Consider the following 21899-nt stretch of genomic DNA (forward strand, 5'->3'; position numbering starts at 1 on the left):
CTACCTCATGACAGTCTTGTATCTGTCAACCCCTGATCAGTGCCCTACCTCATGGCAGACAAATTCATTATTGGTCACCCCGTGCCCTAACAAATCTCAACGTTCATCCCACAAAGTCCCATCATCACAAGCGAGAAACACATTTTATTTTGTCCGCATTTAAACTGCTGCACGCCGTATGGACCTGCAAACTCAATTTCCCCGCACAAGAACACGTGGTAAAACCTTGTTGGTTTGATAGCTATGAAGCCTCAATAAACACATTCCTGCGGAGGGAGCTGGTAGGAACATTGGGTTGCTCGGTCAATGGCCTGCAGGGTCAACGGCGGCGTGGTGTATTCCGCAAATATGCCCGACTGTGAGGGCGGGCACAAGCCGGCGTGAGTAGGTTAAACGTTGAGTTTTATAAGGGCACCACGGGGTGACCAGCCCCTCCCCACCCAGCCCCACCCAGCCCCTCCCCACCCAGCCCCTTCCCACACTCCCCACCCTCACATCCCCACCCAGCCCCACCCTCCCCACCCAGCCCCTCCCCACCCTCCAAACCCAGCCCCTCCCCACCCAGCCCCACCCCTCCCACCCCCCACCCAGCCCCACCCTCCCCACCCAGCCCCTCCCCTCCCCTCCCACCCCCCACCCAGCCCCACCCTCCCCACCCAGCCCCTCCCCACCCTCCCCACCCAGCCCCTCCCCACCCTCCCCACCCAGCCCCTCCCCACCCAGCCCCTCCCCACCCTCCCCTCTCAACCCACCCCTCCCATTTTTTGATTCACGACGGACGGACACAATAATCCCCTGTGGGCTGGTGTAACCAGGAGGTTCCTTCCAGCAATATTCTAACATTACTGACCCCAAGAGGTCAACAAAAACCCACACAGAGATAAACCCTCTGATATGGCAACGGGACATTGAACGGGGCCGAAGCCTAAGAACCCCGTGGCATGTGCACGGAAACAGAAGACGCCTGTGCTGTGCTGTGCTGGTGGTGTCACCGCGCAAGTTAAACATCGCTGCTGTTGTTGTTGTTGTAGCTGTTGTTGTTGCTGCTCTTCAAGCTGTCTGAACGTGGTCGGCACGGGCTCACAATGCGCGCCCTGCTGCTGAGCGCGGCTTGCTGCAGGGCAGCGGAGGCCCTCCGCAGAGGCGAGTGGCCGCTTCGGGTCAGCCAGCAGTGGATCGATCACGGCTGCTGATGCTGTCGATGATGATGATGATGATGATTGTTGTTGTTGTTGTGATAACGAGCATGATCATTGGGGGGGGGGGGGGGACAAGTCGACTTGTAACTTGATGGGGGGGGGGCTTGCTTCGTACCGTCATTGCGTGCGCTGGTGGCGAGGGGTTTGTTGTTGTTGTTGCCATACTTCACCACACTGGTCGCGGGTTGATTGTGGTGGTGGTGGGTGGTGGTGGTGGTGGGTGGTGGTGGTGGGTGGTGGGTGGTGGTGGTGGTTGGTGGTGGTGGGTGGTGGTGGTTGGTGGTGGTGGGTGGTGGTGGGTGGTGGTGTTGGTGGGTGGTGGTGGTGGGTGGTGGTGGTGGTGGTGGTGGTGGTGGGTGGTGGTGGTTGGTGGTGGTGGGTGGTGGTGGTTGGTGGTGGTGGGTGGTGGTGGTTGGTGGTGGTGGGTGGTGGTTGGTGGTGGCGGTGGTGGTTGGTGGTGGTGGTGGTTGTTGGTGGTGGGTGGTGGTGGTGGTTGGTGGTGGTGGGTGGTGGTTGGTGGTGGTGGTGGTTGGTGGTGGGTGGTGGTGGTGGTTGGTGGTGGTGGGTGGTGGTGGTTGGTGGTGGTGGTTGGTGGTGGTGGTGGTTGGTGGTGGTGGGTGGTGGTTGGTGGTGGTGGTGGTTGGTGGTGGTGGTGGTGGTGGTGGTTGTTGGTGGTGGGTGGTGGTTGGTGGTGGTGGGTGGTGGTGGTGGTGGTGGTGGTGGTTGGTGGTGGTGGTGGTTGGTGGTGGTGGTGGTTGGTGGTGGTGGGTGGTGGTGGTGGTGGTTGATGGTTGGTGGTGGTGGGTGGTGGTGGTTGGTGGTGGTTGGTGGTGGTGGTGGTGTTTGGTGGTGGTGGTTGGTGGTGGTGGGTGGTGGTGGTGGGTGGTGGTGGTGGTGGGTGGTGGTTGGTGGTGGTGGGTGGTGGTGGTGGTGGTGGGTGGTGGTGGTGGTGGTGGTGGTGGTTGGTGGTGGTGGTTGGTGGTGGTGGGTGGTGGTGGTGGGTGATTGATTGTGGGTGGTGGTGGGTGGTGGTGGGTGATTGGTGGGTGATTGGTGGTGGTGGTGGTTGGTGGTGGTTGGTGGTGGTTGGTGGTGGTGGTGGTGGTGGTGGTGGTGGTGGTGGTTGGTGGTGGTGGTGGTGGTGGTGGTGGTGGTGGTGGTGGTTGGTGGTGGTGGTGGGTGGTGGTGGTGGTTGGTGGTGGTGGTGGTGGTTGGTGGTGGTGGTTGGTGGTGGTGGGTGGTGGTGGTGGGTGATTGATTGTGGGTGGTGGTGGGTGGTGGTGGGTGATTGGTGGGTGATTGGTGGTGGTGGTGGTTGGTGGTGGTGGATGATGGTGGTGGGTGGTGTTGGTGGTGGTGGTGATTGGTAGTGGTGGGTGGTGTTGGTGGTGGTGGTGATTGGTGGTGATTGGTGGTGGTGGGTGGTGTTGGTGGTGGTGGCTGGTGGTGGTGTTTGGTGGTGGTGGTGGTGTTTGTTGGTGGTGGTGGTTGGTGGTGAGGGTTATAGCATCTCGGTAACAGGATGAATGTGGGTGGCTTTTTTCGGATGGCTTATTTGTGGATGCAAAGTGAAAGTGGGGTTGAATGTGCCGCCAATTGCGGGCAACATTTAAAATGTGGTTAAAACATTGGGGCGAGCGTGATGATCGCTGCCGCGGGAAGAACCGAGATGATCGGATCATGGGAATTACCCCACGGATCGATCGAGGTTATCGGCAAGAGTGGAGAGTGGGACACGGGAATTTCACTTCGAGGTATCATGTACACAGGACAATGATGTCTAATAAATCCGCAACTGACGTTCAAACCTAGTTTTCGATCGGTTCGAATGATTTGTTATAAATCAAAAGCCTTGGGGTTTTTCGCGACCTACAGTATATGATTAATAATCGCTTTTTGGGAGAGGTCCCTTGAGTGAAGTGTGTGTCGTAAACCCTCCTCCACCCGACACAGTCAATTATACTACAGTTGTCACGTGAAGAAACGTGCTTGATTGATCACTGCTTCCGATTAATCACAAACGTGTCCGATTGATCACAAACGTGTTCGATTTATCGCTGCTTCCGATTTAGCACTACTTCCACACGCTGGTGATGTTGGAGAGTTGATGATGGGGCAGTTACCTCAGTTCTGACAACTGCTTGATGATGCTGGTTGTAGCTACCAGCGAAACGTCGGACGACTACCCGATTGTTAAATGTGTGGGAATCGCTCTCCCATCCCTTCATGATGTCAATACGTGCTTTGATAACGCGAAGTTCTTTCTAACCGGCCCCGTGTTTGCTCTCTGCCTCAGGATTCAGCACAGGATGTTCCAGGAGACAAAATCTTGTGGTGAGTTGTCTTTATAATGTGTGTGTGTGTGGTCTAATAACTATAAGACGTTAGTTTTACACTTGCCAACCTCGCTTGTTTGACATGAAACATGTTGAACTTGAGAGCTTTGGTGAGAGCATTTCGTCTTACGTGCCCTTGCAATAAGTTTTGAATCACAGTTTCTATGATTACTGTCGTTACATTGTTTTTATAGCTTTATTTTGGTGATTCGAAAACATATGGTTAATCTAAATTGTCTTATGGTTGTTGTTGTTGTTGGCTTGTACCACTTTGTGATTTTTGCACACAGCGTTTTAATACGCTTTTTCAATATTTGCTGGTTTATTCCAGGATGTTTCTGTTGCACGTCGGCGCTTTGGGATGTTCTGTGTTCATATTTAGTTTGTTGCGATTGCACCCGACTTCAGAGCCGCATGGCTCACAGAGCTACACCTAATAAATGAAACTTGAATGTATGTTGTTACCGATGTTAATGTGCCTCAAGATTACCAAAGAACGCATTACCATATCTGTCAACCCGCACGGTTTACCCAGCATTCTTGTTACAGGGAAATTGAGTTTCAGGTCCACACGGCGTACAGTCGTTTCAATACAGGCAAAAACAGTGTTTTGTCTTTGTGTTTCTCCCTTGTGATGAGACTTTATAGGATGAACGTTGAGATTTATAAGGGCACGAGGTGACCTGTAAGGTCTGAATTTGTTTGTAATAAGGTAGGGCACTGATAATTAAGGGGTTGACTGGGTATGAATTACCAATGCGCCTAAAAGATCATCTTCAACCCGTGCAGTGCATGGGCGTCAGGAACTTAGACATTGACAATGGAAATGGAACGAGCTGTTAAGTGGGCAATGATGCTGAGAGACAGTGCCGGTTAGTGTTTTTATAGCAATATATAATTAACGTCTGTCTGGGTTACTCATTCGAGTCACATAAATCACCTCCCTGTTTTTTTTCTTTCACGAATAGGCTTTGCTGTGTGCTCTGTAATTTTGCAGATATCAGTCGAAGGCAACATTGGGTGTGGAAAAACAAAATGCCTGGAATACTTCCAGGGTTCACCGGGTATTGAGGTTCGTACCGCACGTCAGCACAGCGGTTCCGAAAGCCTTCGTGTGAATAAAACAAAATGCAGCTCATTACATTTGGAGTGAGAAACTTCGTGAGACTTTTATCTGAACAACAAACTAAATGCTGCGGTGTGTGATTACTTGTAGCGGTGCCTTAAGTTAATCGAGAGGCTTTTGTGAATTTCGTTACTGACGTGTGATGAGTGTCTCACTGCCGTGTTGCAATTTGTCACATTTCAGGTGGTCGCCGAGCCAGTTACCAAGTGGAGAAACATTTGGGGCCATAATCTCCTGGTAAGGAAGCCTGGAACCCTCCGAGTTGGAAGTTAGTTTCTTGTGCATGAATCCTGTTATCTGAGAAACAACTCTGCGAAGAAAACACGAGGGATTTATATGGGAATATATCGATGATGATTCGAATTTATAGGGGACTTACATATTCTGCAACTCAAAGCACCTTGCATCAAAACTCCTCTCAATAATTCCAAGTCGCAGCTGTAGTTTTCTTTAGCCTGGGGGACTGAACCCCGGTTGAGAGCTGTCCCTGAGGGACACAAGGCGACGAAGCACCGGTATGCAAGTTTAAATTAGACCATCAGTGAAGGGGGGGGGGCAGTGTTGCTGCTGGTTATTAAAATTGTACATTTTGAAGTAAATTCTGAAATTTTGCAACTTAGGGTCATGACGCAGGGATAATATATTGTCAAGAATTACACTGAATGAAACACAAAGGAATACATTTATTCCTGAACATTCCGAAACAATTGGACTGCGAGATGGCCAGGAGATGATACTAAATAGAATCAGTCTGTGAGCCCATCTGTGCGGATCTTTGTGTTGTCACCACGCACGTGTAGACTTCTCTGGGTACTTCCAAATGCAATATTTATTTCTCCAAACGTCTTACAGAAAGACTCAATTCTTTTCTGCGTACAGAAATTTCATGACTTATTTTAAACGTAGCGTTTACCTATTTAGATGTCCCGTTTACAGACACCAATGTAAGTATTTGGGAAGCTTGTATGCAGACCATCTATTAATTTACCTTTGGAGGTAATGTATATTGGTAATGCTTGATGGGACCTGTTTTTTGTATTATTATAACTACAACAACACTACTTCCCATGACTTGACTTTTAAAAATGAACATTCATGTTAAGGCCTAGACTGATTGAATCACCCTTGTTCCATGTCCCTACTCATCAGTTACGTCATGCAACATTATTGAAGACCAGACGATTACATGTCAATGCAGAGTATACTCCTGCAATTTTCTTTGCTTTGTCACACCGGCTCTTTCTACTGATGTTATTAAAATAAGTTTGATTCCCGCTCATGACCAACATCAGCGACGATTATCAGAAACAGATAACTTGTCTCAGCCTAAAATCAGTACCATGTGTGATGTATAAACATCGCCACTAGGGAGACAAAGGCGGCTAGGCGTGGTCCTTTTCACCCACCCCATCGTGTGTCGTGCCGGCTTTCATAGTTGCTGCTCTCTTACAGCACTTGCCCCAACAGCTCATTAAGAATATATGGGGGATCTTTGTTTCGTGTGTGTGTGTGGCAGGCATTGTTATACAGTGACCCGAAGCGCTGGAGCCTGACGTTGCAGACGTACGTGCAGCTCACCATGATCATGAATCACACCAGCCCATCGGTAAGCGAACACCCAGACCTGGGTTATAGCCGTAGTACTTGGAATGCTCGAACAGCACGCACGCCAGGTTGGCATAGGTTTCTGTGGGGTTGTGCTAATGTTGTGGGCAGCATACAGCAGTTCAGCGATATACGTTTATGTATTGCACACCTTTGCCTCCATGTCTGTGCTCACTGATCATCTTGGGGAAGTTATGGTCAAACAGTGTCCACGATATGCACCGCTTGAGAAGGTCGTCATCCATAAGTGGCCAAGGTCAAGAGGCCATCATAAGCAGTGCCACTGATGCCACCGCATCGTCACTTACTTTGACAAAATCCTGCAACTCGTGCTTAGCTACAACCGACTCCAAGCTCTTACTTCTCACTGTATAAATTGTATAAGTTAAAGGACTAGAAATAGCACCTCTAATTAACTAGCACGGTTGGCTTCGTACGGTGCGAAAGAAGTTCAATCATACATAAACAAATTCCACGTCACCTCCAACGTGGTCATTAGGCAGTGTTAATTATGGCATTGTAGAAGTTCACCAAAGAATTAACCTGCAGCAAACTAATTCTAGAGGAATCTAAGCAGATGTATTCCAGTGTGATGAACTGCACCTCTTGCTCATCCCATGCAGACCGCCCCAGTCAGGATGATGGAGAGGTCTATCTTCAGCGCAAGATACATCTTTGTCGAAAACCTCTTCCGAAGGTAAACCACCTGCATCCTAGTATTAATGGAAGAGTTGCTAGATCATGGATCACATGATCAGACACTGCCCGTGCTGCTGATTCGCAGGCAACATCACCGACATCCACCAAGCCTCCGCAGAGGCTTCTGAGAATGACTTAATAACCTTAATATCCGCAAAGATGGCGTTGCTAATTCACTTCACCTTAATGAAATAATGAGAATGGAAAAGTAAGCGTTGTAATAGAGCCATGGGGACGTCCCTCTCGAATCCAGCGAACGCGATACCTCTCACTACCGCCGATCTTTTGTTAAGTACACGGTTCGATACTGTACTATGAGACGTAAGATTCCCTTGCAATTGACACATTTTATTGAATCGTTACGTGCTTCTAATACAGAAGTGTCGATTAATCCGCCCCTCCCCCCCCACCCTCGCCTTGTGTTACCTTGTGGAGCAGTGGCTTAATGCCAGAGGTGGAGTACGCCGTGCTGAGCGAGTGGTTCGACTGGCTCGCCAAGACCATCCCCATGCCCGTCGACCTCATTGGTACGAACCGGCGAGCGCTCGCGCACGCCACCTCGCGACGATAAACGCAAGTCTTCTTGGTTCTTTCGGTAAAGTCACGTAGAAGGGAAATAATAAAATAACAAAAATGAAACTAAATAATTCTCACGACGTTTCGGCCACAACGCAAGCAGCCGTCCTCAGGTGAAGAACAAGGTCTATAGGGAAGACAGACACACCTGAGGACGGCTGCTTGCGTTGTGGCCGAAACGTCGTGAGAATTGTATTTTATTACGTTTTATTTTTATTATTTTATTATTTCCATTCTACGTGACTTTATCGAAAGAACCAAGAAGATAAATCCCTGCAGTCACGAAAGCTTTAAATTGAAAGATAAACGCAAGGGCCGTGAGAAACAAACGATGCCTACTCACGACCCTCGCTTGTAAGCTACCAGTTTGTTACTTTGTGTCAAGTATATTTTGCGTAACCAGGTAAGACCTCAAGAGGCCAGGATGAGTCTCATTTGCAAGGTTGACCTGGGGCATTAGTCTGCCAGTAGGGGGCGATGATCGCTCGGTATGATCTCAATTTGATGTGTTTGTGGATAACTTTGACCCTGAAATGCCCGCACACATTGGCCTACTCTTGTGAATGAATTGACGGGCTCTTTAAAGTCCACCTTGAAGCGTACGATGTGTGGCATTATTTTATCACACCCACTGCTGGAATCGAACTGCCGAATCTCTGCAACAAGCGGCAAACGCGCTCGCGCTAAGCCTTGTCACCGCACTCATGTCGCCGCCAATGTATTACTATTTATCCGTATTCTGTCCCTCTGCTCTTCTATGTTTCTGTGTTTCACAACGCAGTGTACCTTCAGGCGTCCCCGCAGACTTGCCATGAGCGTCTGAAGTTGCGCAGCCGCGAGGAAGAAGCGCATCGTTCCGCTGGTAGGGGCTCCCCACGGCCGACACGTGCCTCTGTTCTCGGTCTCTCGCTGGGTGGGGAGGGCTGGGTGGGGAGGGGAGGGTGGGGAGGGGCTGGGTGGGGAGGGGCTGGGTGGGGAGGGTGGGGGGTGGGTGGGGAGGGTGGGGGGTGGGTGGGGAGGGTGGGGGGTGGGGAGGGGCTGGTCACCCCGTGGTGCCCTTATAAAACTCAACGTTTAACCTACTTACGCCGGCTTGTGCCCGCCCTCACAGTCGGGCATACTGTATTTGCGGAATACAGCACGCCGCCGTTGACCCTGGCCATTGACTGAGCAACCCAACGTTCCTACCAGCTCCCTCCGCAGGAATGTGTTATATCGCAGGATCGAGGGAGGTTATCGTGAATTGGGGATGCCTCCACCCAGCAGTGGATTGATCATGGCTGCTGATGATAATAACCTTCGGATGTAATTGCATTTAGACGCTATATAAATTATAGAGTTCTCGTTCTTTATGACAGTTCTGCAGGACATCTCAATGAAGCCGAAGCTTGCACACCTGATGAGTAAAATGGTGCACGTGTGCAGGAATACTTGCAGAGTCTGCACTCGCTCTATGAGAGTTGGCTTGTGGACAAGAGCATCTTCCGACTGCCGGCTCCTGTGCTGGTGAGTAAAGTAATGAACGGGCCGGCACGATCACACAGAAGGGTGCGGGGTGGCATGACTGCCGCCATCTGTTCTGTGGCCGGCGGGTGCAGGTACCCCGGAGTGCTGTGAACGTCCACCGTGGTGAACATGATTTGATTGTAGCGTATAAGGTGTCGTTTCGTATAATAATGTCTCTGCTGAAGTGGGTGTAAGATAGTGCTCACTTCAGATAGCGGCCCTTGGCCAAGAGTGTGAATTCCACATTCCTTTGACATTTGCTAGTCTTGCCATGAGGACATCCACTTGTTTCCTTACCACAAAGTGATACTTTATTATTACACGCTTTTTTTAACTCCGTCTGTTGTAGCCTAAAAAAAAATCTTCTAACTCAATTTTTACCCACTTCCCAATGTGCTATCGACTGCAAACTTGAAATACCTATGTCATACTGATGACAAGACTATATTCTATCATAAAAAATCCATGACATTTTTAAACGTTTTACACGCTTTTATTTAACTCACTCTGTGTGTTGTCGTATCCTGGAATCTTGTAACTCAATTCCAACCGTATTCCCAATGTCGTATCGACTGCAAACTTGGTATAGGTATGCCATACTGATGACAATACTATATTCTATCATTAAAAAAACATATTTTTAAACATTATTTTTACGGCTCTAATTTTCCACGCTCAACTCACGTTGCCTGTAAATCACCACGGTCCCTTACGTCACGGCAAGCCTCGGGGAGCCACGCCCAGGGGCGGGGGATGTGGAAGGAGGGTAAGGGCGATGGGGTAAGGGGGCAGGGGGAGGGGCAGCTCGGACAGTACATTTCATTAAAGCGTGCTTAAAAAAAAAAGTATTTTTTAATATTTTATTATTTTAGTGTTATGAAGAAGGGCCATTGCCAAAAACGTCTCCTATTATAGATATTTTTCTGTTAAGGCAGTGTTACTGACAAATGTGTTGCTTTATTTTATTCAACCTGGAAGCACGATGGGCCCCCTGTCCTGCATTTGAGCCTGCAGAAATCTGATTTAGAGTTCTTGCCACAACCTCAACAGGCTAGATTTGTAATGTAACAGAATTACTTCACTTATCCAAGGGGAATGAGTTTGCTTTGTATTATTAATTTCTGTGATAAATACTGTTGTAATCGCCAGCGAAACGGCGTACTCGAATTGTAAATGTTGTGGGTTTACTCTGTAACACACCGATGTGCTGAAGTAGTAACTGATTCCATTGGAACCTCATTTGCCAGTAAAAAAGTATGATAATTGGCTTTTTATCCCTTTTATCTGGCAACAAAACTGACACCTTTTTTTACAAGGAGTCATGTTTGCATAGACCACAATACCTGCAGTCATAATGCAAACAAAAAACATAACTCTGATAATGCATGCACTGTCCTTGAAGTTGATTGGTCCACACCCAAGACAGCTTTCCTTAACTGAGTAACTGATTGTCACGTTTTGCTTCCGTGACATACCTTAATAATTGGCTGTATGGTTTTGTGGCGGGTTTAACATCACATTTACGTGATTTAACCCAAATAACCTTTGTTATGAATACTCTCATGAACAAATCTTAAAAAAAAAATTGTATCCGTGTCATCGTTGACTTTATTGTGAGAAAAATGTTTTGGTTTGAGGATCGAATCGCCACACTTTTATCGAGGCGATGCATCGAATTTCCAGGGGGGGTTGAATGGTTCTCTCCACACCTGGCACCACGTGCAAGCACTCTGGAACGGCATTGCTGAGGGCCTGTGTTCCAATCTGGCCAACGAGCTTGCGATCATCAATGCCTGACCAAAACAAACACCAATATTTTAAAAATATTTCTTACCTTTTCCAGCTCTGATAATTAACACTTTTTATTTCATTGCCATTCAACAAACATGTTTTAAACGTTATTAATTAAAGAGTCTAAGGTAACTTAAGAAGTAGTTCTGTGATATCATAATCCAGGACAATTATATTTTAAACATCGTGTTATACTGCTAGCTGTGATCATTCCAAATGGAAATGTCTTCTTCTCCATGACATTACACTGAGCGTACAATCAGAATATATTTTTGGGGGAAAGGGCATTTGTTTCAAGGTAAATGTAATGCAATGTAAATGTCTATCTTGACGGTGACCTCCAGGTGATCCCAGCAGAGGAGAGCTTGGAGCGCATGTACACCGTGTTCGAAGAGGCACGACCTCGCATCCTGCGGCCCAACTCCAAGAACACGCTCGGCGCGTGACCTCCACACCGATCACGACGTCACGTGACCTCCACAGCCAGTCGATGTGACTTCATACCCTAGCCTTGCACCCTTTCAAGTTTACATTAATGTTGTATTACGGCCTTTAGTTACCCAGGAGCGCTTTATTGACTGTCGAATTGCCTACTTCGAGTACCGAGCCGGGTCTGCTCTCGGTTTGGTTCTTAAGCCGGGCGACTGGACTCAGCCTGCATTCCCTCCTTGCTGGGCCAACCTGGCTTGGATGTTGTACCGGCTTGGGCATGCTTTTACAAGGTAGCCTGTTTGTTTACATTGGCCGTGCTCACAAACAGTCGTGAGGTCATGAGGTCAACACATGAGAGAGAGCGCAGTCATTGGTCTCTTTCACCTAGGTCAAATTTATGCCCATGCTTTTTGTTTAATAAAAAATAACTGGTGGAAAATTAATATATAATGTATGTATATGTAAATATATTGAACTTCTTTCGTACCGTATAGCTTTGGGCGACCTAACCCAAACCTTTTAATATTGTTAGAAAAACATTAAATTGACTTCCCTCTGGCTGGTGGAGGAAGGGTGTGGAAGGGGCTGAACGCACGGGAACCCTAGATGCCTCGAATCATTGGGATGCATTCCAAGCTGCGCCAGGATGGCCCAGGACAGTTCCCGGGGCCTGCGAGCTTTTGTGTGCCCGTGGCCATGGGAATGGCTGGCATTTCTCAGCAGGGTCATGCGTTGAGATATTTGGTAAAAAATAATTTTGCAATGTGTGGGTGGGCAAATTACCCTATACATTTCCTGAAGAGCAGTAGAACGTGTACCTTGTGGCCATGTCTGGTGGACTTATGAAACGTAGGAGGAATAGTGGTTATAATTGTGTTGCCATAGCAATTTATTTTTACTTTTAGATCATGTATGCATTTCACTTGTGGGACTACTGATTCACATTTGGGAAACCCAAATCTACCCATCCGAATGAGGTCAGCAATCTGATAATTAGCAACGTTGAACGAGAAAAGTGTTCCACTGCGTTGCCTATTTCCACACTAAAAAATAGCACAAAAACATTTTTACAGGTCAAGTTGTCTTGTTTATAGATGTAGTCTGTGGTTGTGATCTGGACACCATAAACGTCTTAATGGGTGTCTCAATGCTTGTTCATCATTAAGGAAGTGCTTTGGGAGATGTAAAAAAAATCTCCTAAGTCTGTCCATGTGCTCGCTATTAATTGATGTGCATACGTTTAAATGTTTAGCAGCCTTTCCATTACGTATACACCGCTGTGACCTTTAGGTCGGACCAAGCACATCTTGTAGTCTCGAGAATACGATACATTTAATTTTAAGCACTTGTTAAGTTGGAACATGGCTTTAATTTTGCGACTTCCGAAATGTTTCTCTGGGTGCACGGCAACTGCTCACCGCCGCCTACTGGCTGCTGCTCGTCTTGGGATGAGGAGCTGGAACCTGGTGACTCAGTCCTTGTGAGTCACCAACCTCGCCTCGCCCCACTACGTTACAGGCATGCACCATCGACTCCAACGGTGGGAAATAAATTAAACATGTAATCTGAGGCCTGGTGTAAGTGCTATAGATGGAGCATGGAGTTGGCATTCATTATCAAGTGTTGTAGAGGTAGTTTAAGGTCTGGTTGGCTAATTTTACTCATGGTTAGAGGAGGGCGAATTTAACCCCCACTGTGTGAGATGATTTACAATGGAATAATGACCATAACCCACTGCTGAGAAGTTGCAGATGTTAAGTAAAACAGCATTTGGTTTTTCCAGTAGATGTTTTTTTTTCATCACATTCATTGTGATTGGTGTGAGCTTTGTAAAGACATATTAAAAATTGTGCTTTATATATTATTTTTTTAACCACGTGCTATATTTTTTCGTAACATAAATTCACGGTGAATGGCGTTTGCTCGAGGTGGCGGAGGAGGCTCGTGAACCGGCAGCGAAATAAAGAATACGAGCGGGGGGCCGCACAGGGCCGTGCGGAGGGTCTCGTGAAGGCCACGGAAGGACCTCGTGAAGGCCTTGTGAGGGACACGGGGGGGACACGTGAGGGACAGGTGTAGTCCACGCGGTGAGAACAGGACCCTGCGGGGTGGACTGGTAGAAACGAACAATTGAATGGCTATAATAAAATGAAATGACAAAAAATGGCCGCCAATAAGTGGATGCCCCGTGACCCCGCCCTCCACCCGCGTAACCCCGTCCCGGCCACCCGTGGCCCCGCCCCATCTCGATGTCCCTGCCCCCAGCTCGTTGCGCCGCCCCTTACCGCCGTAACCCCGCGTAGCCCCGCCCTCCACCTCATGCCCACACCCCCTGCCGCCGTTGCCCCGCCCAGCCCCGCGTAGCCCCGCCCCCTGCCGCTGTAGCCCCGCCCAATACACCCCTAGCGGGGGAGAGATTCCCAGGCCTGGCTCTAGGCTGGAGAGCTGCCGACGAGGGGGGGGGGGGGGGGTAGGGAGTTGTTTTTAATGTAAAAGCTTTAAATTTAAATGTTTCTATTAAAAAACATCAGGGAATGTAACATTGTTAAACATTAACTCCCTTTCACACACGCGGGGGCACGATACGAAGGGAGAGTTTGAGGCCTAGGTCTAGGCTTTAGACCTAGCTGTAGGCTTTAGGCCGCCGTGAGTTAATTTTTAATTTAACTTTTTAATATTTATGTAAAAGCTTTAAATTTAAATGTTTCTATTTAAAAGCATCAGGGAATGTAACATTGTTAAACATTAACTCCCTTGCACACACGCGGGGGAACGATACGAAGGGAGAGTTTGAGGCGTTGTTCGAGGCTTTAGGCCTAGCTGTAGGCTTTAGGCCGCTGTGAGTTAAATTTTAATTTACAAGTTTTAATTAAAAGCTATCTCAGGGAATTATAAGGGAATGTTACACTTGTTTAGCCAGGAAAGCCTCATTAATTTAAATATTTTAATTAAAAGCTATCTGAGGGAATTATAAGGGAATGTTACACTTGTTTAGCCAGGAAAGCGTCACTGAGTCTAAAGGTTTTTATATGGTTAATGCGAAGTGTTTGCAGTAGGGGCGATGTTGCTACATGGACGGACGGACGATATAATCTATTGTAGGCTGGTCCACTTCGTTCCTACCAGTAAAATGTACGCTCCACTGCGCTGCTGAGATGCACTCACAAAGGGAAAGTATGCGTTGATGTGGAGGGACTGATGCTTTGACGCCAATTACTCGTGGACAAAACGGCCAACTTGATTGGGTCATTTATCACCGAGGATAAAGTGCCGTGTAGGAGAGACCGTGAAGAAATATTGGGAGAAGCAATGGTGGAACATCGTGGCTCTGCCTGGGGGTTAAAATCTTGTTGAACATTTCCAGGGCCACCACCCCAACCGATCCGGACCGCAGAATGCATATTCAGGTGACGTTCGGAGGAAGGTGCGAAACAAGTTGAATATTGACACGGAGAGCATAAAATGACTCGCATTTTAATTTATTAGCCAACAAGAGTGAAACGTCGCAGAAAGGAAGCTGGTCTACAGTCTCCACGCGCCAGGCCGAAGTGTAGCAGCAGAGTTAACGTTACACGAAGACACGGATATTATACCCTTATGGAAAGACCTGCAATATAGATCAAATGTCATCTAAGTTATCCATTACGTCTTTCGGAGCTACAAAAAAAAAACAACCCTTATTTTTATACATATAGCACTTATTTGATTCACAAAAATATATAGAGCAAATACAATATAATTGTTTAATATTGAATACGTGTTTTCAATCGGTGAATAAAAAAAGTATATTCATTGTTGAAGGAAAATATAATTCCATTGCACACAACTACCCTTTAGTCAATAAGGAGTCAAAGTGAGTTCCTATGCAAGTGGGCATTGCAGCATTGGTGCCCATCACCTGTTTACAGCCCTGAGTCACAGTGGTGGAAATTCCACATTCCTATAGTAGGGGGGGGGGGGAGTACCTCAATAGGACAATCACTGTTGCCTTCACCGCAAAGTGGTTTTTATTTAATCGACCCCAGTGGGATGATTGGCTGAGTGAACCCCACCACCCCCCAACCAGGATTTGAACTCTCAACCTTTCTGATTGTGAAGCCACTCGCTCTCCCACTGAGCCGTGTGGCCGGTATTAGTCAATCACATTAGTCAATGTTCATGAAACGTCCCTCCGTTTTTGGTTCAAAGAAAATAACGAACATTGTATTCTACAACTGTGTACTTACACTATTGTTAAGTTAATACAAATACAACTAGCGATTGCAATTAGAACTTAAATAAGAGGGAATTAAAATGCACATTCCCCAGTCTGTTGGCGTGTGCGTGTGCGCGTGGGTGAATGACGATTGATCGTGGACGGAGGTTTGCGGTGGAAGTGGCCAATCGTGCGAATGAGGCCGGGTGCACGTGAGAATTGAGTCTGGAGGAATGACGGCTTGGGTGACTGGGCTGGTGTGTGTGTGTAAGTGGGGTGCTGCAGTGGCGAGATGTTAACTTCCTCGCTTGGTATACAGGAGGTCGTCGGTGAAATCCTGACCCTGAATGCCTGTATATTTGGAGTTTGCATGTTCCCCCCGTGGTCGCATGGGTTTTTCTCTGGGTCCTCCAGTTTTTCCCTCCACATTTAGAAACATGCGTTAGAGCATTTAGCTGCGATACATTTCCACGTGATAAGCCATTTCATTGGGCTATCATTTGTGGCCAGATCGTTTCTGAAAAAGAAACTATATCGCTCAGTGGGCCTTACCTGGTAAAATAAAAAAATAGTTTAGTTTATGGTTTAAGTAGAGTGTGAGCGAGCGATTGGGTGTGAGTGTGGTTTACGATGACCGTGTGCTTGCACACGTGCGTGCGTGCGAGCGGGCTGCGAGCGTGGTTTTTCCGCGAGCATGCGTCACTGGCTGTAGATGGTGAGCACGTTCACGTGGTTGCCCCTCATGATGAGCACTGGGGGCAGGATCCCGGCTGAGCACCTCCAGCCAGGCCATGCCCAACGCCGACGGGCACCGTCCCTTCTGGATCATGGGCAGGCTCCTGCACGGCGCAAATCAGCGACACAAAAAATGTGCACATGTCACCGATCGTGCACGCTGACGATTGGCAAAGAGCGCTCGGGTGCAGTGGTGAGGCTATCGTGTGTGCAGGTGGTGCCACTGCTCCAGGGCCCACGGGGTAGAGGGGCCCAGGTACTAAGCTTCAAAGAAGCGAGAATTTGACAAGGAGGGCTCCATTCCAGGTCGTGCACCAGGGTCCCTTGCCAACCATGCTCCGCCTCTGCTAGAGTGGCAACAGCAGGTTCAATTTCGATTTAAAGCTTTCGTGACTGCAGGGATTCATCTTCTTGCTTCTTTCGGTAAAGTCACGTAGAATGGAAATAATAAAAAAAAAAAACATAATAAAACATAATAAAATAATTCTCACGACGTTTCGGCCACAACGCAAGCAGCCGTCCTCAGGTGAAGAACAGGTCTGTCGAGAAGACAGAGTCTGAATGACGCACCCCAGGCTGCTTGCGTTTTGGCCGAAACATCGTGAGAATTATTTTATTATGTTTTATTATTATTTTATTATTTCCATTCTACGTGACCTTAACAGCAGGTTAGTTGACAACCGAGATAAGTGATCGATTGCAGTGGACTGAACGCACGCTACTCTTTTATTTTCTAAAAGAGGGTATTGAGAACGTTTTTCTTCACCGAGGGCAGAATACGAATTTGAAACACACTTAGGCGGGCGACACATTAACACACACCAATGAAGAACGCCAAAATAATTAACTCTCACCTTTACTAAGCAAGCGAAAATTAAGAGGGTTTTTGCCAGGTCGAAATATAGGCCCCTCTAGTACCCGACCAGTGCAGCTAAGATGCCGGCAGCGATGAACAAATTCCGATGGTGGGCCGATTTGAAGTGCTAGACCTCATGTGGCCATAAGCCGCGTGAACTGAAGCCACGGGGCGTAGGTTCCCCACGCCTGATTTGAAACTAACCTCGGCGGCGGTCAGTCCACCGCCAACTACGCGTTCCGTTCCACAATAGCAGGCGGTGGTGGCGCCCGCAGGCTCTCTACGTAGTAGCCAAGCCCTTGTGCTGAAGCATGGACCCCCCGCGCTACTCACACAACGATGAGGGCTGCGTCGTTGGAGTTCTGAATCATGAGCTCGTTCAGCTTCAGCTGCCGGTACGTCTGAAAGAGAGAGACGAAAACATGGAACGTGAAGAGGGTGCGATCATCTCAAAGCTGATCTGTGTATATATCTTCGCTGTGCTGCGGCGTCATCTCACGGTCGTCTACATATTCCGAAGCGCCGGGAGGCTGCCCCGGAGTGCGTTAACAAGCCGCTGTGCAAGCGGCCACGCAAGGGGTCAAGGAATGTGAAGCCCAAAAAGCCAACGCGGTACGGCCAGGACTTAGTGTCAGCCGCGTCTGCCCGGTTCGGAGACCCGGGATGTCACGTTTCCACATTCTGCACGTCACAGGCGGCATACGGCCCAGTCTACGAGTCAGGTGCCGCCTCCAGTACCGAGCCAACGCTCACGGCTGTGCCTTCTGCCATCCTGGAAATCGCCGCTTTGGGTGCAGCGCCACTCTCTTCGAGACGGGAGCCGTGAGTTTTACTGCAGCGTGCGAGGGTGAACAAAGCGCAAGCACCTTGTCCCGCAGCGAGAGAAGCTCGTGGTCGGACACCTTCCAGGGGCAGTCGCGGCGCAACTCCTCCACCTCCGCCTCCTCCTTGAAGCCGTCGTTGAGTCGGAACGGAGAGATCATGTCCTCGAACTGCTTTATCCTGGCGAGGTGACACACAGCAGAGGAGAAGGAGGAGGAGAGGGGGCACGGGCATCGGTCAGCAGAGGGATCGGGGACGCAGGGCCACGACCGCACGCCAGAGGTTCGCAAACGGGTTTTGATTCCTTACCCGTACCTGTACCCGGCCGCACCAGGGTTGCAAACGGGTACCCATACCCGTACCTGTCTGGGTATGGGTAGCCGGGTATCCGGTAGGGTACAGGTATCGGGTACCCGGATTGCGACCTCTGCCGCACACACGACACCTCCTGCCGCCCGCGAGCGTTGGTCCGCCGCGGTGTACATGGAGCGCTGCTGGAGTATGAGCGAAAGTTTTCGACGGTGCGTGCGATCGCGAGCTGAATGACGCAAGCGAACAGAGGTCGAAGTGAGTTCCGCCCGCGATGCGGGGACATCTCGTACAGTGAACAAGGAGAAGTGCTCAGCTCGGCCAGGGGGAGCCGAGCCAGAAGTGTAAATTCCACATTCACATTCCTGTCAACCCATTACCAGTGCCTACCTTATTAACAGACCAATTCAGACCTTATTGGTCAACTCGTGCCCTTATAAATCTCAACGTTCATCCTACAAAGTCCCATCACAAGGGAGCAACACAGACAAATAGATTTTTTTTGCCCCTATTTAAACGGCTATACACCGTATGGACCTAAAGACTCAATTTCCCTGTACAAGAATAGGGGTAAACCGTGTGGATTGTTGACAGCTTTAGCATTCATATTCATCACGCCGGTCTCTCCTGAGAAGTGAACGACAACGGCTGCTGACCGCTCACGTGGTGGTGCTGACCGCTCACGTGGTGGTGCTGACCGCTCACGTGGTGGTGCTGACCGCTCACGTGGTGGTGCTGACCGCTCACGTGGTGGTGCTGACCGCTCACGTGGTGGTGCTGATTAGATCCACCCTGAAGGGCTGAGGGGCCGTGTTGACTCCAAGGGGCCATCCATTGAGTAGGTACGCAATAATCTGTCAAAACTTGACCCCTCCCCCTGTACGCACGTGTACTTTTTACACCCCCCACCTGCGTACGTACGCTTGACACACCCTCCCCGAATCCTATAGAACGGTCGATATTTAATCCACGCAGAAACGATCAAGGATTAATAATATTAACGTGTTTAAGCAAACAGATAGTCCACCGCCGGACTATCTAACTCATTTGAAGGCCAATGTAGACGAATTATTATTGAGGCTTCACCCCCCCCCCCCCCCCGTTCCCTATGTGTACATTGTCAGTAGACCCCCCCCCCATACGCAAGCGTACGCATTTGGGATTACCCACTCCATGCGTACGTACTGAGTGTATGACCCCTAACCGGGCTGGGAACTCACTACCTGGCAACTCTTCTGGTTTCCCCAGCAACCTCCTCCTGCTGAGGAGGTTGCTGCTTCCCTTGTAAATCGGCGAGTTCTTCCAGGAGACTACAAGTCTCGGTTTTGTCAGTAGGACGAAATTATACCCCCCTCAAGGCAATGCATTCAGATGTAGTTCCCCCCTTGTCCTCTATTGTGAGATATTCTTCACCCCGTGACAGTGTGCCACATTTTGTGTAGCTCAGAGGTGGCAAGCCTAACTGTACATCACCCAGTTAGACACTCAAGGTGGACACTCAAGGTGGACACTCAAGGTGGACACTCAAGATGGACACTCAAGATGGACACTCAAGATGGACACTCAAGGTGGACACTCAAGATGGACACTCAAGGTGGACACTCAAGATGGCCACTCAAGATGGACACTCAAGATGGATACTCAATCTGGACACTCAAGATGGACACTCAAGATGGACACTCAAGGTGGACACTCAAGATGGACACTCAATCTGGACACTCAAGATGGACACTCAAGCTAGACACTCAAGGTGGACACTCAAGATGGACACTCAAGATGGACACTCAAGATGGACACTCAAGGTGGACACTCAAAATGGACACTCAAGATGGACACTCAATCTGAACACTCAAGGTGGACACTCAAGGTGGACACTCAAGATGGACACTCAATCTGGACACTCAAGCTGGACAGTCAAACTGGACATGACTGAAGGAGGAGAGCAGCGCTAGTTCGGTGTCGGCGACGCGTCCTCACTTCTCCGTGCGCGGCTTCTTGTTGACGTCCGTCAGGATGATGACGTCGTCCACGTCCAGGCGGAATCGGGTGATGAGCCGCGTCATGCTGGGGACATGGAGAGGTGGCGCACACCAGCGGTTACTACACTCGCTGACTCCACCGGTTACTTCACTCGCTCACGCCGCGAGTCACTTCACTCGCTCACGCGGCACGAGCGTCAAGGAGCGGTCTCCACCGCTCGCTCTCTCCTGCGTGCACTCCGCACGTTTGGCCACGACGCAGAGGCACACGACGGGGACTCCAACTGCGGTCATAATTTTGTTGATAGGTGAATCCAGTTGTTTTTCCCCCACAAATTAAAGCAGCTCTGGCCCAAATTCAGTCCCTCTGTCATTCCAATGCTGGATCCGCCCGCGTTCGCTGCACGCAAGTAAACGTGCGTTTGGCGCGAGCCTTACTTCTGCTTGTCCTCCTCCAGGCGGTCCAGCTTCCCACCCATGAAGACGCGGATCTTGCAGTGTCTCCAGCGCTTCTTCTTGGACAGCAGGTACGGCAGCAGCAGCGTGAGGCCTGGAGAAAACACAACCGCCCAGGCGGATTACTCCATAGCCAACGTGACAGCAGGGAAGCTACGCAGCGTGGCACTTACTCAACACGACAAGAGTCGTCATCTGCAGCTCTTGGTCAACCCACTGTTGGATGAAGGCCTCCCTCCCATCATTATCAGTCATGGTGGGGTTGGTGGCGGGGGATGGGGCCTGGATTGGTTTAGATATCACTCACTGCTGATGTTAACCAGTGGCCAAGAATGAAACTCAGATCGTCCAGGTTTGTGGACCGCGGTAACCACTGCGCCATATTTTTCGATTTAAAGCTGTCGTGACTGCAGGGATTCATCTTCTTGGTTCTTTCGGTAAATTATTTCCCTTCTACGTGACTTTATCGAAAGAACCAAGAACACTGCGCCATACTCATATTTTGGAACGATGTTCTCCAATAGACAAATGCCTGGTGGCTTTCTATAGAGTTGCACTTATTTTTTGTTGATAACATTGTCGAGGCATTTAAATACAGCGACGACGATTTGGTCATCTCAGGTGGTACCCGTGGGGGTTCATTGTCTGTACTGGGCCCATAGACTGAGGGCACCCAGAGCAACCCCGGTGGGACGAACCTCCGTCGTCAAAGAGCCAGTAGATGTCGATGGTCCTCTTGCCCTGGCTGAACTGGAAGACGGTGCTGATCTGCGGCATCCCCTCCTGGACGGTGCCTTCTGCGAGCACCGGGACACAGGAGCAATGAGTTGACGCCGCAACCGCACGGCTCACCCCACTTACATCCCCTCCCCCCCCCCTGTGTGCCGACCATCTCCCCAATGCACCGACCAGTTTACACGGCACTAGAGGGGTAACGACGAACCCTTCCCCACGATTTGAGGATTCGTTATTGTTTTGGGGTCACGATTTGTTTTAAGCACTCGATTACGCTTCTGTTAGAATACATGCAGAATCCACAGGTGTGTGAATGGATACGTTATATAACTGTATAAACGCATAGTAAAATGAAATTAATCAATCAATTCCAGCCAATCTCAATCCACCAATGAAAGGAGGTCGCTCCCCCCCACCACGCCGTGTAGGTCACGGGGATTTATTTTACCGTAACATCGCCACGCTGGTCAGTGCGGGTCGGTGATTCTCCCAGGCACGATTCGACGAGCGTATCACGTTCGTAATAACACTGGTCAACAAAA

The 21899-nt window shown here is 49.2% G+C and overlaps 2 protein-coding genes across 2 annotated transcripts in view; one reads left to right on the forward strand and one right to left on the reverse strand.

Annotated features, from left to right (window-relative positions):
• The first annotated feature begins 908 nt into the window (after window positions 1–908).
• Window positions 909–13223, forward strand: TK2 (thymidine kinase 2). Its single transcript, XM_061547581.1, is given in 11 exon segments — window positions 909–1143; window positions 3496–3533; window positions 4533–4607; window positions 4845–4898; window positions 6178–6267; window positions 6890–6963; window positions 7404–7492; window positions 8323–8387; window positions 8389–8403; window positions 8967–9047; window positions 11183–13223. Coding segments are annotated over 11 exon segments (741 nt in total). The 5' UTR covers window positions 909–1085; the 3' UTR covers window positions 11285–13223.
• Window positions 13224–14730: 1507 nt separating this feature from the next.
• Window positions 14731–21899, reverse strand: part of LOC133339443 (solute carrier family 12 member 3-like) — a 30122-nt gene continuing 22953 nt past the window's right edge. Inside the window, 7 exon segments of the mRNA XM_061547612.1 lie at window positions 14731–16227; window positions 16229–16304; window positions 17390–17457; window positions 17923–18058; window positions 20165–20251; window positions 20605–20716; window positions 21321–21419. Coding sequence (XP_061403596.1) covers window positions 16165–16227; window positions 16229–16304; window positions 17390–17457; window positions 17923–18058; window positions 20165–20251; window positions 20605–20716; window positions 21321–21419 — 641 coding nt within the window. The 3' untranslated portion in view covers window positions 14731–16164.

This window comes from Lethenteron reissneri, chromosome 9, assembly GCF_015708825.2.
Source record: "Lethenteron reissneri isolate LAM-NWPU_2019-01 chromosome 9, ASM1570882v1, whole genome shotgun sequence".
Taxonomy (NCBI): Eukaryota; Metazoa; Chordata; class Hyperoartia; order Petromyzontiformes; family Petromyzontidae; genus Lethenteron; species Lethenteron reissneri.